The sequence below is a fragment of the Boleophthalmus pectinirostris genome, unplaced genomic scaffold, assembly GCF_026225935.1.
Source record: "Boleophthalmus pectinirostris isolate CB_2022bp ecotype Guang Dong unplaced genomic scaffold, ASM2622593v1 HiC_scaffold_1191, whole genome shotgun sequence".
Classification (NCBI taxonomy): Eukaryota; Metazoa; Chordata; class Actinopteri; order Gobiiformes; family Gobiidae; genus Boleophthalmus; species Boleophthalmus pectinirostris.
This window is the reverse complement of record NW_026571015.1, coordinates 2353-21702: the sequence shown is the minus strand read 5'-3', so window position 1 is coordinate 21702 and position 19350 is coordinate 2353. Positions and strand designations below refer to the sequence as shown.

General features: G+C 36.8%; 2 protein-coding genes across 2 annotated transcripts; one reads left to right on the top strand and one right to left on the bottom strand.

Annotated features, from left to right (window-relative positions):
• Window positions 1-3178: 3178 nt before the first annotated feature.
• On the bottom strand, window positions 3179-9382 carry LOC110173333 (major histocompatibility complex class I-related gene protein-like). The gene is made up of 4 exons (XM_020939335.2): window positions 9278-9382; window positions 6560-6710; window positions 5427-5732; window positions 3179-3753 (listed from the first exon to the last, which is right to left on the bottom strand). The coding sequence occupies exons 2-4, from the start codon at window positions 6624-6626 to the stop codon at window positions 3626-3628; spliced, it is 501 nt and encodes a 166-aa protein (XP_020794994.2). The 5' UTR covers window positions 6627-6710; window positions 9278-9382; the 3' UTR covers window positions 3179-3625.
• Window positions 9294-18462, top strand: slc39a7 (solute carrier family 39 member 7). The gene is made up of 8 exons (XM_020939290.2): window positions 9294-9451; window positions 10309-10817; window positions 11396-11564; window positions 11961-12029; window positions 12578-12712; window positions 12941-13045; window positions 14753-14949; window positions 17287-18462. Exons 2-8 carry the CDS (start codon window positions 10317-10319, stop codon window positions 17539-17541), a joined length of 1431 nt encoding a protein of 476 aa, XP_020794949.2. The 5' UTR covers window positions 9294-9451; window positions 10309-10316; the 3' UTR covers window positions 17542-18462.
• The last annotated feature ends 888 nt before the right edge of the window (window positions 18463-19350 follow it).

Genomic DNA, 19350 nt, shown 5'->3' with positions numbered 1-19350 from the left:
TAGTTCATTCAAATCATTTTGCAAAAAAAAAAAACTATTCAGAATAATTCAGTTTTGTAATAGTTTACTATAACAATCTTTCATCTTTAAAATGAAAAGACTGACATTTTTTTATTTTCCTTAAGTTTCAACCCCCAACTGGATGATCTTTCAATTATTCTAAGCAGTGATGCCACAACACGCCAAAACTGGACCCCACTTTGTTATTTTGAACAGCATATTGATGACACTGTGTTTGAAAAAATGGCTATGTGCACAAACCAAGGTGAAGTCCTTCATTCTGGAACATCACTAAACACTACCCCTGAAGAGGGGGAAGACTTTCTTTGGGTGCTCCACCTACATGGCCTGTTTGGGTTATCCAAACATTCAAATGTATTGGGCTTCAAAGACACTATGGAGTGCTACATCTCGCAAAAATGGTGGATGAACCACATGCATCAAGGTGTCGTAGATCTGGCTGTAACAGCAAAACCTATGTGATGTGCACTAAGTGCCAAGTCTTTCTGTGTCTTTCAAAAAAGGGGAATTGCTTCCTCAAATATCACACAAAGTAAACCAGAAAAAGTTCCAAGTTCAATGTTCCAAAATAAATGCACTACAGATCTGTATTGAGGTGGTTGAGGGACATAAATCCTGAGTTCACTTACTCTCTATGGAATTGAATTCTATGGAAATTGTTAAATTTGTACATCAATACAGTTCTGATGTCCGCTACAGTGGACATGCTGTATTTTTCAAATAAAAACTTGAAAAAGAAAAAAAAAGTTTTCAGTGTAGTCACTGTCTTCTAAATAACTGGGGAAACTAAAAAAATTTAAAATTGCAATACATTTTTTTCTCTGGTAGTCAGGAGGATATGTCTTCCTAGTATTTATTCATATGAGTAGTGCTACATTGGATTTGTTTTCAGATGCTCCCTATCCCTATCCCCACATCCTTGTATTTCTTTGCAAAAATGCCATTATGAACTTGTATACTGTCATGCAGTATGCTGTCATGCTCTGGCCCTTCTACCTCCTGAGGAGACTGTGGTCTTTTGGAGTGAGGGTGCCACACCTGAGGACTATTTTATGACTCTGTGTGACATCAGCTTTATGTATGGTGTGGGCTGCTGGAGCAGCAGTATCACCAAGGTTGAGAGGAACAAACCGGTCATCAAGAAGTCATCAAGAAATTTAGGCCCATCCTGAGCTGTCCCCTGGACTTAGTGCAGGAGGTGAGAGACAGGAGGGTCCCGGACAACCTCACACCTATTCTGGACCATGAGTGTTGCCCCCTCCAGGACGCTCTGTCTGCTCTGGAGAGAGGACTAACTGATCCACCCTTGCTTTGTGCTGTCAGACTGTACATGTGCCCTTCGCCTATAGTAATCATGTGCAAAATTGCAATATAATGTGAATCTTTACTGGTACAATCCATCCAAGTCACTTAACTACTCTTTGCCCTTGCCCATATGCTGCACTGTAGATAACTACAGTCACAGACACTGTATATATTGACACACTATAGCATTACTCTGCTGGCACAGAGATGTGTTAGTTTTTGTCTTTTGTAAATCATTATAGTATCTAGATTTTGATGTTTTTAAATACTTGCTGTTCTTGACCTTTGCAACACTGTAATTTCTCCATTATGGGACCAACATTTTTAAAATCTTTTTTATCTTACCAGTTCAACAGTTTCAAATAGTAACTCAATGTACCAATTTCTATTATCAAGCTGTTTTATATAAATATTGCAGCTGACAATAAAAAATGAAATATGTAAAATGTATATTATGCATATCTATTATAGTTTGATATGAAATACAAAGAAAGAAGCATAATATGTCTTCTTTAAGTGGACGGTGATTTACTTTTTGCACCCATTTTCACATATGTTCTGTCTCAAATAAACCTATAGACTACTCTCAGGTTGCTGGGAGATCCATGTAGCACCTGCAAAACTGTGAAAGCGTTTGTGAATTACGTAAGAAAGAGTTGTTCACAAAGGCTTTGTCTTTGAACCTCTTCTATATCAACTACTTCTTCTTTATATCATGTCAAAATGATAAAACTAGCAAACCAGATGCTTAGCAAATAACCAAGTCTATTTTAACCACTTTTCTGAAGGACTTGACAGCCATCGCAGTGATTGACTAAAGGGTTTTTCTACTGCTTAAGTCCAACATTATCTTACAAACATTTCAATATTAACTACAGCAAACTGTCAAATTCTGTGTAAAATATGATCGTGTGGAATGATTTATTGTATGATTTATTGTATTGCTGTTGCTAAAAACAACAAGAAGAAGACCTACAGCTAGTCTCATATTATTTCAGTTTTTTTTATTCCAAAGAAGAAAATGACTCTGATAGTGTGTCCTGAGAATGCAGCCTGTGGTCAGACAGCGACAATAGTCACTATAGCGGCTGTAGGTCGCACATGGTCACAAACAGAGAAAGAGCGCTACATATGATTATGAGACAGGACTGGACAGGGCCAAAAGGGCAGCCTGCAGACAGCCTCAGAAAAGGGGCATTTACCTTGAACTCCAGTGTCCCGTCTGTGGGGAGGGACCAGGCCTGACAGGGTCATAGACGAGGGGCGGGTGAGGAGCAGGGCCGCTGCTGCCCCCGGGGTCGTGGGGTGCTCACCCAAGGGGGAAGAGAGGGGGGGACAGTGGGGGAGGGTGCTATGATTCTGTGAGGTGCAGATGCTCAATATGCAGATGTCTAATCGAATTGTGTGACAATGAATTGGCTCTCCGTCTTGATTTGCATCAGGACAATCCCGGCCGGGACTTAGGGGTCAGCGGAGCTCCCCTGGACAAAATGAGCAGCCGGCTGCAGACACCCCTGAGAACGTGTGAACTTGAAGTAGACTTTACTCAATGACAAGAATATTGATTGATTAAAATTTCTGTCTGTCTGTCTGGGAGAACATTGAACATCTGTCCTGGAGATGTTGTTCCCAAATCATTTTTCTATCATTTATAGCTTCAAAATGTTTTCCTTTTAAAAGCTATTTAAAATAGTTTGCAATTTATTAGTGCACAAAAAAAAATAAGTTTTTTGAAATGAGCCGGACTTTATCATTGGTCCATTTAGTTTCATTCGGACTCACATCTTAATTCTATTTAAAGATCAAAGTCAATCAAACTTTCACACTGAAATTACCAAAGCCCAGAGAAGTTTTATTTGCTGTTATTCAGCACTACAGGTGTTAGATGAGCAAAGATGACCCAGAGATAAACCTCTTTAAGAGATTTGGACAAAATTATGAAGAATACAGTATTATATCTTCAAGCCTAACAAAAAATATTAATGGTATTAAAAAACAAACAAACAAACAAGCAAAACTAAAATAAACAACACCAGGCAGATGAATGGCTCCTCTTGTAAAATATACAGTAATACTTTTTAATATGGCTCCAGAAGTAAAAATACTGTCTGTACATCCTCAGATGTGATGCAGTTGTTTACATATTTATATTGATGTAGCTGCTTCTATTCAAAGTGTTCACAAACAGACTCTTCAGCACAGACTCAATTCTGAACTCAAACCTGAATCTTGGTTGTATGAAGCAGATTTGAAGTGCATTTGGTTAAAATGCTTATTCATACTATTTATTGATAGTGTTTTATGTTATCACTTGTCTTCTGCCAAAACGTTGCTTGTATCTCCAGACTCCGACAAAGACAATGGCAATAATCAGAGAACCTACAATGGCTCCAACGACGAGGCCGATGGGAAACTTTGAGGAGGGACCTGAAAAAAGCAAATGAGGAAACTGTGTTAATTTAAACCTAGTGCTGTCATGCGATTAAAAAAATTGAGAGATTAATTAATTATGATCTGTAATTAATTAATCTAATTAATCTCTTTTTAATCTCACCTAAAAATTGCTGAGAAAAGCCTTCAATTTGAGGTATTTTCATTTAAATTCATTATTGCATTATTGTGGCAGATCAAAAGACTGATATAGAACAAAAAAAGTGACTTTATAAAGTAATTTATTGTTTAACAAATCTCTCCAAATTGGCTGTTGAGCCCAAGTCTCCATGAATAAGAAACTGTTTGCTGTAAAGTAGCAAAGACGAGGAAATCTGAACATAATAACTTTTGTCTACTTAAAGACAATAAAAAGTCCAGTCTTTCCTTAACCATATTAAAAATATTATTGATAGAGAAATGCTTTATATATGAAATCACTGGTTTTAGTCCTTGTTTTAGTCCTGGTTTAGACCTGCTTTAGTCCTACTTTAGTCCTGGAATGGGTTAGTCCTGGTTTAGACCTGGTTTAGACCTGGTTTTAGTTCTGGTTTTAGTTCTGGTTTAGTCCTGGTTTAGACCTGGTTTAGACCTGGACTGGGTTAGTCCCGGTTTTAGTCTTGGTGTTAGTTCTGGTTTTGAGGCGCACAGGAGGAAGCGCGGTTTACGCAGCGTACGCGAGAAAACGTACGCGGCGCAGGGAGCACGTCGGTGTCCACGCAGTAACTACAGAAGGAAACGTGGTCCGCGCGTTCTCAGGTTAATGACGATGATGAAGGTGTGTGTTTGTGTTTGTGTTTGTGTTTGTGTGCGTGTCCCATGTCATGTGGCAGGTCACTATAGGACAGTAGTGCAGACATCATGAGCCTATGCAGGTTGTTTTCACCAGTGACATTTAAGTTGTAGGCAATTTTATATTTGTTATTTTCTTTTATATTTCACGTCGGGAGAATAATTTCCAAGACACGAATGTGTTTTTACCTGTGCACTGCTGACTCTGTTCTACTGGCTCTTCGACCTCGTCCATTGTGTGACTGACGCCGCCAACGTGAACATGACGTTTACATCGCTCTTACTGCGCGCGTGTGGGTTTCCGGCAATGAGTGGAATTACCGAAATAAAAAAAAATTATTAATGTGTTTTTTTGTGTGTGTGTTGTTGTCCCAACAACACATAAAAACAGATTTTATAATAAAGCAACTCGCATTCAGAAACAGTAAAGTTAGAGATTAAAAATTAGATTAACGCGATTAAAAAACATAACGCGCTAAATATGACTGTAATTAATTAATCGCAATTAATGTTAATATGACACCCCTATTTAAACCATGTGCATTTTTGTTCTTAAATCATAAATATTACTTTAAGGAAGTAAAGACTGAAGCTTCTAAAAGCTTAGGGTCAGCTTCAGGAGTAAAACACAATGAAACCTGCAGATGAGATTGAGCTGAACTCAAACATTTATTTTCAACTGAAACAAAAAGTGTTTGATAACTTGAGCAGTCTATTTTGCAAATTGCAACCCTGTTGTGTGGTAAATGGTCATAAAAAAAAAAAAAAGGAAAGATACACTTATTTTAAAACAATGTGTGTAAAAATAATTTGTTTCTGCACTGTTTTCTGGGCAACCATTTACTGGTAATAATGTTATATGTTTTTCTGTGACTTACGAGAGTTGGACTTGATCTCGTCTCTGTTCAGTTTGATGCTGATGCTTTTGTCAGCATCATCGCTAAACCTGAACACACAGTTGTAGCTGCCCCAGTCTCCAGGTTGGATAGAGGACACATCCAATTTCACACTCATCTGGAAGGTCCCGTCGTGGTTGGGCAGGATCTCCCCAGGTTCCACACCCTCATGGAGCTCGACTCCATGTTTAGTCCAGAACAGCCTGGCTCTGTTGGGGTAGAAACCCGTGGCATGGCAGTTGACCGGGGACGAGGAAGACTTCTGCAGAAGGGACATAGAGGGGAGGACTGAAGAAAAGATCAAGTTATGGATTAAACATTAAAAAACTCATTGTGAATTGAATAATGACATATAAAATGAAACACAGTTTATGTTCCTGAGCAAAGTTTATAACTAACTTGAAGGGCTTAAAGTGTTATTCTGTTAACCTAGTGTCCCCTGATATGAGAAAGTCATGTTCAAATCAAACATTGCTTTTACTGGTATATTGTAATGCAGATTTATTATTACAAAAACACTGGACATGATGGCCAAGTTGTTTATGTTATCATTTGTAGTTTTGGTTCTTAAGATGAATCTGCAGAAAGCAGAATGAGCCTCACATGGATATCTCATTTGAGGTGCCATTTTCCATTGTGAAATGCAGATGATTTAAACCTAAAAGGATTCTCTCTGATATGAATAATCCCCAGCACCAGCAGCCAGAGATTGACAAAAATGCATCAGGAAATAAAAACAGGAATAGGAAATAAAACAATGAAGCATTCACAGATCAACCGAAGACAAACAGCCAGACCAACAGTCACAAGAAAAAAAAGGAAATGCAGCTATCATCCCCTGTTCAGATAAATGTATGAATGAATGAAACCATCTCTATACTGTAGCTACCATGAAAGAGAGAGGCATACTAGTATACTTTATTGATCAGAGGAAAATTCTGATTTAGCTGCAGAAACATACTGTGTTTCTCAGTTGACTTTGTGTCCCAGTGAAAGTAAATGTGTGAATATTGTCATTTAGATTCTCAACTGTTTTGATAGTAGCCATTGTAAATACACTGCAGGTTGTTAATAGCATACAAACAAGTGTACAGTCACAATACAAATGTCCTTACCTGAAGAGGATACCTGAGTAATGAGGAGTGGTATTAATAACCAGACTGTCGACATGGCAGCAGACATGTTACCTCCACGATGGTTAAATGTTTAATCCGGGAATGCCATCTCCAGTGAAGGTGTGGCCACATAACACACGACTTGCTTAACCTGTGTGACAGTTTTATGTGCTTATGTTATTTAAATCACATAGGATACATGTTGTGTGTCACTCCTAATGTAACAGTTTATTTAGGCTCATTTTAATGTTATAATTTGCAATGTGCCAGTGTGCTACAATTAGTTTACTTACATAATTGCATCCTATGGGTTTTTGTATAAATGAAAACTAAATGGTGCTCATTCCATTTTCATAATAAATGAGTTACCTAAAACCTGTTCAACTTCATTGGTTGAGGTAGTTCCTTATCTACTGCAAAGAGAATCTGAATGTCTTTATTATTAACTTTATGTAAAAATAATAATTAAAAATAAATAAATATGCATATATTTTTTCTTTGTCTTATTATTCCAGTTAGATTCCAGTATCAGTATTTGCAGCATCATACTTAAACAACATAGCAAGAAACTTTGATAAGAAATTGTTTAAATGTCCCATATGTCCCTTACAGACGTGAACAAAATTGTTGGTACCTCTCTGAAAATGAAAGAAAAATCAAGAATGGTCACTGAAATTAAACTGGAAATTGAGAAATGCAATAATAAATAAAAACTTCTTGAAAAATAACCAAGGAATATCAGTCACTGTTTTTGAATTGTTGTTAAACAGAATTATAAAAAAAATAAATAAATAAATAAATAATGAAACTGTCCTGGACAAAAATGATGGCACCCCTAGAAAAGATTGTAAGTAACTGGACAATATGAACATGTTAAACTTAGGTGTGTCTGCACTCTCTAATTGGCATCGTAAGTGTCTTCAGACATGATGAATACAACACTCAACATGGACCATAGAAAGCGAAGAAGAGAACTGTGTCAGGAGATTAGAAAGGAAATGATAGACAAGCAAATTAAAGATAAAGGCCATAAGGCCGTCTCCAAGTAGCTTGATGTTCTTGTGATTACACTTACACATGTTCTTCAGAAGTTTAAGGTCCACAGGACTGAAGCCAACCTCCGTGGACATGGCTGCAAGAGAAAAATTTATGACAAATTGAAGAGAATGGATCATATGAATGGTAACCAAAGAGCGTGAACTTGAAAGGCAAGGTACATCAGTGTCAGATCACAGATCACACCATCCGTCACAGTTTAAGCCAAAGTGGACTTCATGTGAGGACACCACTGCTGAGAGCAAATCATAAAAAAAGTGAGACTGGAATTTGCCACGATGCATATACAAGCTACAAAGCTTCTGGGAGAATGTCCTTTGGATAGATGAGACAAAACTGGAGCTCTTTGGCAAGACATATCAGCTCTATGTTCACAGACGCAAAAATGAAACTCACCAAGAAAAGAACACTTTCCCTACCTCTCCCCTGAAGCATGGAGGAGGCTTGGTTTTGTTCTTTGGCAGTTTTGCTGCATCTGGCACAGGGTGTCTTGAATCTGTGCAAGGTACAACGAAATCTCAAAACTATCAAGGTATTTTGGAATGAAATGTGTTGCCTAGTGTCAGAAAACTTGGTCTCAGTTGTAGATTATAGGTCTTCTAATAGTATAATGACCTAAAACACACAGCTAAAAACACCCAAGAATGACTAAGAACAAAACACTGGACTGTTCTGAAGTATTCGTCTGTGAGCCCAGATCTCAATCCTACCGAACATCTGTAAAATGAGCTGAAACATGCTGTCTGGAGAAGGCGACCTCCAAACCTGAGACAACTAGAACAGTTTGCTCATGAGAAGTGGGTTAAAAACCAGTTGCCCAGTGCAGAAGTCTCATTGACAGTTACAGAAATCGTTTGTTTGCAAAGTTTGCCTCAAAAGATTGTGTAACAAAATATTAAGTTAAGGGTACCATCATTTTTGTCCAGGCCAGTTTCATTATTTAGTTTTTCAAATGATTCTGTTTAACCACAGGTGAAAAGCAATGTTTGATTTTTGTTGGACAATTTTCAGTAAATTTTGATTTATTATTGTTTTTATCAGTTTCAAGTTATTTCAGTGATGATTGTTGATTTTTTTTTTTTTTTTTTATCATTTCAGAGGGGTAGCAACAATTTTGTCCATGTCTGTATGTCCCTACTATGCCCTATTCTTGCTGCATCATGTTAATTCAAACTTCACAGAAAACTGGGAGCAGGCCTAAATAAGCACATAGAAAATTGACTTTCCAGGGTGTTTGAGTTTTGGTGCCCCCTCCTGTACAAAGAGCAGAAAACACACTTTGCCTCAAGGGACAGATAATGGAGTGACGAGACAGACTCAAGATCCTTATGCTCCCTTTTTCTTTTCAAGTCTCCCAAGCCCGGCTCTACGTTTTAACTCTTTAATTTAATCAGGTTTAATTAATGTATATAGTGGAGTGAAAGGAGATGAACTGTATTAAAAGCAAATATAAGAACCTTTTTCATAGTGACATCAAACTGTGGATGTTTAAATAAATAAATAAATAAAATAAAAATATAAATAAACTCTGAGTAAACAATAAACCATAAATATCTCATGAGTGATGCAGGTTACCATAGAGAATGTGTATGTGTGTGTGTGTGTGTGTGTGTGTATACATATATGTATGTATATAGTCTATGCACGTTATCGATCTCATACTTTAGGGATGCTCCTTGTTCTCGCGAGATTTCATTCAGCTGTAATGCCACGTCTTATTCACAGCTAGCACAAGTCCCATTGTAAAGAGGAATATTAGCGCTTCAGTCCCACGGAGTTGGCTGTGTAGAAAGTATTATCGAGTGGGCACACGAGCAGACATATCCGCACACTTTGGTAAGAAATGGCTTTTACTTTCGAGTTTGTTTTAGCTGCAGCAATGTGTTAGCATGATATGTAGCTAGTTAGCATCTTTAGCCAAAGTTAATTGAAACCATTGATTGCTGAGTTGTCTTTGTTTGACATCCGCCTTTCATTGTTTGCTACCAGATAAAGTAACCGCATTAAGAGTTAATCCTCCTTTTAAAGCCTGATGACGTAAATAACAAAGCACGTAGCAAAAAAATCCCTCCTTTTCTGCATCTTTCTTTACAGTTGGCTAGTACTGTGTTTGGAACTCCTGCATCACTGCAAAACACATTTGTAGCATGAATAGATCAACTGATTTATATTCATTTAATAAACTAATACATATAGTTATTTGTAATAATTATAACAGAGTTACATATAACGGAGCTCTTACTCCTGCTACCTGCTAACAAATGTAAAAAAAAAGGGGCACATTACTGTAAGACTCTAATTTACTAAAATTATTAGTCGACTAACTAAAGACATGATTCACAGATCATGTCTTTAGTCAATTAAGCAACTAAATGGGGGGTTGGTGCTAAAAAAAAATCTCTCAGAATGATTTTAATGTGCATGTTTCATTGTGAAAAGCTTCTGTAAGGAGCAGCACTACAGCATCTTCAAAAGCGAAAGGAACATTAAACTTTCCAGCCACCCCTAAAACCCCAGTTAATCTGTCCATACTTTTTTTTCCTGCTGTGCCTGTGGCAGTATAAATCCTTATAATGACAGCAATTAGTTAATAATTAGTTGACTAATAAAACATTCAGTCGATTAAGATCATCAACCAATAGCACATCATTATATGGATTTAATTTCTTTTTCTTGTGTTATTTTTTCTGCAGTGGTTAAAATGGGCCGTACACATCTACTGGCTCTGATAGTAGCCACATCGTTGATACTCCTGTTTGCCTCTGCCATCGCTCACAGCCATTCCCATGGAGACCATCACCACGGACACGGACATCACCACGGACATTCACATAGCGACCATGATCACCATGGACACGCACATGAGCCGCAGGTGAAGATGTTCCACGGAGCAAGTAAATGGAGCGCAGAGGCCAATGTCCCAACAGAGGAAGAGCACGGACATGCCCACTCACATGACCATGGACATGCCCACTCACATGACCATGGACATGCCCACTCACATGACCATGGACATGCCCACTCACATGACCATGGACATGCCCACTCACATGACCATGCGCATCACCATGGTGACCACCACGGGCACAGTGATGAAAATATAGTCCGCGTGCACAAAGAAGAGAGTGGACATGGACACTCACATAGTGACAAGATGGAGAGTGAAGGAGAAAAGAGGGACTTAGTGGAGCTCTGGACTCAGGTCTGCTTATCAAAGAAATATGCAAATAGTTACTAGTTGTTAGTAGAGATGCCTTTGTTCAATTAGTCATTTATATGTGTGCTATGCAAGTTTTCATATGGAGGGTCTGTCACCAGCTTGCCTCATGGAAATGTTATTGCTTTGAATGTTCCACATTATGGTATTAACTTTCATTTAGTCAATTACAGGTGTTTTTGTTGCAAAAAATTTTTTTGCTTAATGCATTGAGGTTGCTTTATTAATGCTATTGTGGAACACAATAGCATTAAATTAATTAGCATTAAAATAACTTTAATGTTGTATTAAAAAAACAACAATGCACATCTCCATGGAGAGAAGGTTTCTGACCCTCTACTTCAAACGTAACATAGTGCCCATTTTAACTCCTGAAACTCTGGCTTGGCACCACTGTACTTTGTCTATAAGCATGCAGTTTGGTCAGTTATAGTTGGGAACCATTCTCAAATGTTTTTGACATTTGCTTAATTCTCTTTTTATTCTTAGTTTCATACTTTCAGGGAGTGCACAATATGATAAAAGTTATAATTTACTCATTTGTGTTCTACTTCTCCCTTCAGGCAGTGGGTGCCACATTGCTGATCAGTGCAGCACCATTCTTGATCCTGTTTCTGATCCCGGTCCAGTCCAACAGCGACCAGCACCAGAACCTGCTCAAAGTACTTCTCAGTTTTGCCTCCGGGGGGCTCCTGGGAGATGCCTTCCTCCACCTCATCCCACATGCTCTAGGTTAGTGCTGCTTCCCTTCAGTTATGTTAATGTACACATGTACATTGTCCTGTCAGTCAATTAAATGAAAACATGTTCAGTCAAGGCATGTCGGCATTCACAAATGGATAACCAATTATTTATTGTGTGCAAACAAACAAACTCTCTAATAATAATGTTCAAAATAATCATTTAAATAGACCTGCACTGTCTTGTACCAGGCTCCAAGGAGTCATTTATTTAAATAATCAATTCATATTATTATTAATTTTTTTAACTTAATTAATTTACTGAACAGTGTGATGATCTGTTATTAATTTAAATTAATTAATTAATTATAAATTATTCTTGGGCACATCTATGCCTTTTACCCTTTTTAACTTTAAAAATGTAATAACAGTGTAATGTTGTGAACAGAGCCCCACTCACATCATGAAGAAGATCATGGACACTCGCATCACACTGAAGACCACGGACACTCTCACGGTGTGTGACTTTAATATTTCGTTATTTACATATTTTCACTGTGTTTCATTGTGTGTGTGGGGGGGTCTACTACCAGCTTAGCTCTGCGGAGATGTTATTACTTTGCATGGAATGCCCCACTATATGGTATTAAACTTTTCTATCCTGCATTTATTTCCATTACAGGTATTTTTATTGCTAAATGTACATTGAAAAAGACTTGAACTTGGCCAGATGGCGCCACCTACTTGTCTACATGGATATCTGATGCTGAAGTTTAATTCCCAGGCAAAGCAATAGCATCTCCAGTTAGACAAGCAGTATAGCCACAAGAAAATTTACAGTGTACCTTTTTAAATTGAGTAGATAATAGAAGAATGAAAACTTCAAAATGCTATTAAAACAGGTTCAACATTATTTTGTTAAAATACAATTAAAAAGCATTATATTTCACTTGCTAATCAGCATAAAACCTACCTTAAATTAGAATAGAAAAGGGCTATGAATACTGAAAAGAATTAAAGAATTCAAAAGCTACAGTATAACTTAAGTCTATTTGATCTTTACAGGAGCAGCCCATGGTCACATGATGTCGGTAGGCCTGTGGGTTCTGGGCGGGATCATTGCGTTCCTGGTTGTGGAGAAGTTTGTCCGTCTGGTAAAAGGAGGACACGGCCATGGACACTCTCACAGCCACTCACATGGTAAAAAAAACACATATTACATTTTTACATGTAACTTATCTCCTGACCCCTAAATCTCTCCAAACTTGTTCTAAGATGAGATTAGTTTACTTGAAACTTGTGTATGGATGTGAACAGATTTCAGCTATTAAAATATGAACTGCAAATATAATCACAATTGCAATGCTTGTTACAAAAAAAATGAGTTCATTACCAACTGTTGAGTTGATATATGTAATTATCTTCTAGCTGCTCCAAAAGAAAAAGACAGTGATGGAGAGGAGGAGAAGGAAAAAAAGGACAAAAGGACTGAAGACAAAAAGCCGGCCATCAAGCAGGAGAAGAAAAGTACAGGTAAACACAATATTTTCTGATTATATATTATCAATCTGGAAAGACATTGTAAAATTTTTACATTTATTATTAGTGATTAAAAAAACTGAAACTTACTATATGTTTAAGTTGAACATGGTTGATGAAGTCTTAAGGCTGCCACACAACACAGGATTTTTCAGTCTTAAACGATTTTTAATTGTGCAACAAAAAGTGCACACCACAGACACAAGGAGAATCTTTTGAGATTTTAAATCTCAGAGTGCAAAGACTGCTGCAGGATATGGCTGAGTGCGTACCACACGCTACACAGTTGAGAGTGCACCCGCGTCAGCGGTTTCTTGTCTACAGTAAAACGACTTGCTTTGAGACTCTTAAGTGTTCAAAAGATCAGAGCACTGCACCTCTAGTTAGATGCAAGTCAAAACTGTGTTATTAGTGAATTGTAGTGCAATACGTCAGACACATGATTTTTAATGCACAGAAGGTTGACTATAAAGTACACAGGAAGTAGCTTCAAACACATGAGGAACTCCTCTCACCTTTCTGCTTTTAAAGATGCTTCAAACTAGATCATTAGCACTGTTTGGCGGACTGGATGTCATTATTTGCACACGAGAATTTCTATGGATGTTGTTGTATTAGTTTAAATTTACATCTTTACGAAAGATGAGTAATAAAGCCTCATTATTTTCGCTGTTTCCTGACTTTGTATCTTGCACCTCTGTCTGTCTGTCACTCAGTCTCCCCTGACATTCTGTTTTATTAGCTGATGCAGTGGGTGGTTATGATATGACAGAGAAGCTCAGAGTCAACACTGACATTCGCTCACAAAGACACAAAGTTGTGTCATGCCTCCCTGAACTCGAGGAGAAGCAAATCTGCAGTCTAAATCGGGCCAATTCTCCTGTAGTGTGTGGCAGCCTTAAGCTGACGGAAGTTTGTATTTGTTAATTATTTTATTTTGATTTGTAAGGATTTTATTAGTAAGTGAGTTAGCTGAAGATTCTGTATTTTCTTGTATTTCTATGTAAAACAGCAGATTAAACTCATGATTCACAAGTTTCATTTATCTTTATATGTTTCCTAGTACTAATTACTATTAGTGTAAATACCAATTGTGATTGTGGCAATAAATAGTGGAACATAAATTACTTACTTACTTGGAGGGTAAGCCATCTGCAGCCGTCTGCAGATGGCAAAGATGTTATCTTTGCCTAGAATGTTCCACAGCATGGCATTGAACTTGCTTATCTCCATGGAGACAAGCAGGTAGCACCAGCAGGTCAAGTTACAGGTCATATCTGTGGAGAGACAAACCCTCTCCCAGTAAGAATGTGTGTTTTTCAAGGTATTTTTGAGCAATATGAAACATTAATTAATTCATTAAATAAATGCAAGATAGAAATGTTAAATGGCATCTTGTGGAACACCCAAGGCAAATCGTCAACATCAACAGCATGATTCAGACAAATAAGTGATCTTTTTACAAATTTCACACCTGATTAGTTTCTTTCATAGCATTCTGCCATATGTGTTTGTTTATTTTAATTACACCAGTTTTGTTTTTGTAGCAGTGCTGAACATCATGACCTATTGGGTACCAACCCTCTTATTAAGACATGCCTTCTCAATTCAGAATAGAAAATACAAAGGGAGGAGATGTGACTCAGTGTTGTTTCGGAACAATTTAATGTTGCACTGTTGTGGTTTTTTTCATCGATACAGATATCAAGGTGTCTGGTTACCTAAACTTGGCAGCAGACTTCACACACAATTTCACGGATGGCTTGGCAATCGGAGCGTCATTCTTAGTCAGTCCAGCAGTTGGCGCAGTCACCACACTGACGATCCTGCTTCATGAGGTCCCACATGAGATTGGAGACTTTGCCATTCTGGTTCAGTCAGGATGCACCAAAAAAAAGGTAATAGAATAAAAGCTGTACAATCTAATTCAGCAATATAGGATCAACATACTAAATACATTTTTCAAGTTCTTTTTGTTGTTTTTTAACTTTTGCTTGATATACTTCAATAGGCATGAAGTTTAAGCTGCCATTAAGAAATTAGTATAAAGTAAAAATGTAAAATAATTCTACCAAATTACAATGAATCTAATAGTTGTAGTCCTCACTTTAACTTAGTATGTTCTATGTCCAAATTCAGTTTCTGTTACAATAGATTTACAATGTGAGTTAAAACTACTAATACTGGTTTTGATCTTTTTAGTAATTTTACTTTTTAAAATTTTGAATATTTATTACTGCCGGGCACGTTAATGCGTTAATTTTGCGTTAACTAATTAAGTCATTAACGCCGTTAACTCAGTTTTTATTATTTATTTATTAATTTTATTGTAAACATCCGTTTCTCACTGGTTTTTATTTTGAAAAAGTCCACCGCGTTTCTTTAAGTTTGATGTCTTTTCTTTACACTTTTTTCACTTTTTTCTGACCACATGAGATGCAACGTGTCCGAGCCTCCACGAGCCGCGGGCCCGGCAGCAGGTTTGGGCTCCGGCTCCGGCTCCGGCTCCGGCTCTGGCCGAACCAGCTGTGCGCTCTGAGCTGAGCTTATTTCTTTAGTTCAGTGCTACAGGGGGAGTCACTGATTTACCCAGATACCATTGGAAGAAAAAATGTGATTGGTCCATTTCCATTCAATTATATTAACCCTTTGTTTCCCAAGAAAGTCAGTCCAAGTTTATAACAATGATCTGGAAATTATTACTAGTGTAGTGTTTATTACTCACTGCATAAAAAATATTCAAAAAATATAATAGTGGTACAAAAGTCCATTCAATATTTTTTCTTGAGCCTTCACTGAATACCTTGAAGGCTCTGAGGGTTCCTCTGTGAAAGAAATGCTGTTTGCACAACAAATGTATGGCTCTTTCATTTACATTTCCAATAAAAGTGCGCTATACTATTTTATACTAATATTTTTTAATTTATTAATTCGTTTTGCATATAACATGCGATTAATCGTGATTAATTTTTAAAATTTTTGCCCAGCCCTAATATTTATAGATGACAATAACAATTATTCTAGTAAAGTTTGAACCTCCAATTACTTTGACTGAAAATATTTTTAATTACAGTATATACAAATATATATTTTAATTTTACAATATCATTAGAATTAACTCTATTATTAGGGATGAAATAAGATCTTGTTCATATATGAGAAAAATCAATTTTGCACCTTTGAGTTACACCTATTGAGAGGGTGTACTTTCAAAAGGCTTGGCTACAATTACCACCAAAAAAAAAAAAAAAAAAATATATATATATATATATATATATATATATATATATATATATATATATATATATATATATATATATATATATATATATATATATATATATATATATATATATATATCCCCATCCCCCCTTGTTTCATTTTTGTGAACCCAATCTTTTGTCTTGTCTGGGCTTGTAAAAATGGTCTCTTCCTACTCCTACCTGTTGAGACAATAACCATACTATTATTAGCACCTCTTCAGACTACTCTGTTGACTTAACTAAATAATTAAGTACTGTTCATTTCTTCTGGGAGTGGTAAGCTTAGTCTTAATGACTCTGGTGGAGCCATTTGAGTATATTAGTGTCATCTATAGTCTATGGTGCCATGTGTGGAGCTGGTGGAGCCTAAGGTGTAGGTGTAATGTAGTGATGCTTTGTTGTCAGGTTTAATGTGTGCTTGTGTTCGTGCTTTTTTACACACTGCTCTTTCTCACGAGTTATCAATCAATAAAATGTCTTACAATTAGATACAGAGAGCATGCAGTGGTATGAGTGAAAACTGGAGTGAGGTGTGGAAGGCTGGGAGCAGGTAAACTCTGGAGAACGGGTAAAGTAGATGCAAGTGAAGTTAGGTCCTCCAGGCTGAATTTGCACCAGCACCAGGCGATCTTTTCATACCCGTCAGAGACCAGAGCGGAGTTTTACCATGACTATACATCTATCAACTAGTGTACTAACGTGCACATCTTGATTCTCAGACTGTAAAACTCTTTATAATTAGATGCAGACAGTACAGAGTGGTCTTATTTTGACCTCAAGAGCTCCTGTTAAAATATCTGTACAGGGCCTTTAATGCCACACTCTGGGACATTTCAAACAAAGCAATTACATGTCCAGTAATGTATGGTGGGCCTTCTATCACCAAAATTACATTGTGCCTCTTTAATACATAGCTCTTTTTTTGAATCACAGTTAAAATGTCACACTAGTTCTCCTCCTCTCCCTCTGTAGGCGATGTGTCTGCAGCTGCTCACAGCCGTGGGTGCTCTGGCTGGGACCGCCTGTTCTCTTTTGGCTGAAGGAGTCGGAGCCGCGGCCACTGCCTGGATCTTGCCCTTTACCGCAGGGGGCTTTGTTTACATTGCTACGGTAACAGTGCTCCCTGAACTGTTGGTGGGTCGGGCCAGTTTTGGACAATCCCTCATGGAGATACTGGCTCTGCTGTTTGGAGTAGGCATGATGGTGCTGATAGCTGAGTATGAATGAATGTTAAATTTTAAGGTAATGTGGGCTAGAGGTGGGGGACATATTGAAAAATGTATGATATTGTCGGAAAGGATGCAACTGGCAAATCGCAAAGGGTGCAGTTTTTGAAGTACCATAATTTCTTCTACAAACACGAAAATCTCCTGTCTTATTCTACTTATAAATGGCTTACCTGTAGTTTAGATCTGTACAAACATGTTTTGAAATGTGATTCTTGTATAAGTTTCCATATTTGAGTCTTTTTGTCAATTCTTCTGTATGTGTTTAAATTGAAACTTTTTGGTATTACAAACAATGATAAACCCCCAAAAATTATTGCGCTTAGAATATCAAGAAAAGTGTCTGAAATTAAAACTATTAAATGACCTGAAGAAAGAACAGAAATGTCTGGTGTAATCTCCCGAATGAGGGTTTAACGTGATCTTTCTGCACTTTTTTGGTTTATTTGTCCATTTGCATTTTGTGCGATACTTGAACCATTTAAAGGCACATTTTAGCACATTCCTGATGCCTTATTAAAATATCCTCTGAATATTGTTATTGAAATGAAACTCTCAATATCGCTCACCTCTAGCTGGGATGTAAGATGCAAGGTCAAATGGTTGAAATAAAACAAAAATAGTTTCTTTTGCTTTTGAAAATTGTGAAATATTTTAAAAAACATTTTGTATGTTGTATTTTGTGACAAGTTCTTGGATTTGTATTTTCCCCCCCCCCATTATCACGCACAGTACTTTCTTTCTTTTTGAGGGAGAATTTCCAATAATGTAAAAAAAACTCCTGTGTCCAAACATGCACTCTCAACTGATGTAGGCATTTCAGTGATTGCAAGAAAGTCTGTAAAAATACTGTTGAATTTTATTTTGGTAATATTAAAATGTATGTATTTTACATTCCACAGAATAAAAAGTAATAATAATATTTTGTTTAGATGTTTCATTTTATGTATTTGAGCAGCATTTGAGAAAAGTCAAACATTAGTTGCCAGTAAGTAAATAAATTCTACCATGCTTAATAGGAGTAAGCAACAATGCAAATAGATATAAAGGGGACATAAACAACAAGAGTTTTCAACCAAACCAAGTTATAATGGTATACCTTCATCGTTGGTTGTATTAATTGCATTTTAATTGATTCATACATGTGCAGAAAATCTTTGAATAAAATCAATATAATTCTGTTTACAATGCTTTAAAATGAGTATTCATATACACTAAATCAATACTGCAGTTTACAAAGAACAAGAAACAAATAGCATGTTATATATTTTTTATGCTTATCTCTATTTTCAAAACAAGAGTGCCCTGTAAATGTATCCAAATATGTTTTAGATAATTCCCCAAACAGGAAGGCATTTAATGTCACGTGAAGTTGTGTGACCCTTATTGACATAGTAACTGGTGCAGATGGTTGTAAATATGATTTACTTTGAGATAATAAATCATAACAATGCCAGAGCACCTGTATTCAGACCATTACTTCCTGGAAAGATATTTTTAAGGTCAGTGCAGTCACACCTGCATGCTGACATTTTTTCAAAGGCTTGTTGTCTTAGCCCACTTAGTATTTCCTGATGCAGAATTTGGCATTGTAATTGTGCAACAATTACAATTTATTTGGTTACATCATTTTAATGTGATTAGAGATATTATAATTTGAGCCCCACAAACAATCTTGTTTCAACAGTGTTCCCTAATCATGGTCTTACTTTTGATATTTGATTCATGCATTTTTTAATAATCCTGAATTGTTCTACATTTCTGTCTTCAGTACTCAGTTACTTCACATTTCCTGTTTCAACTCATGAAC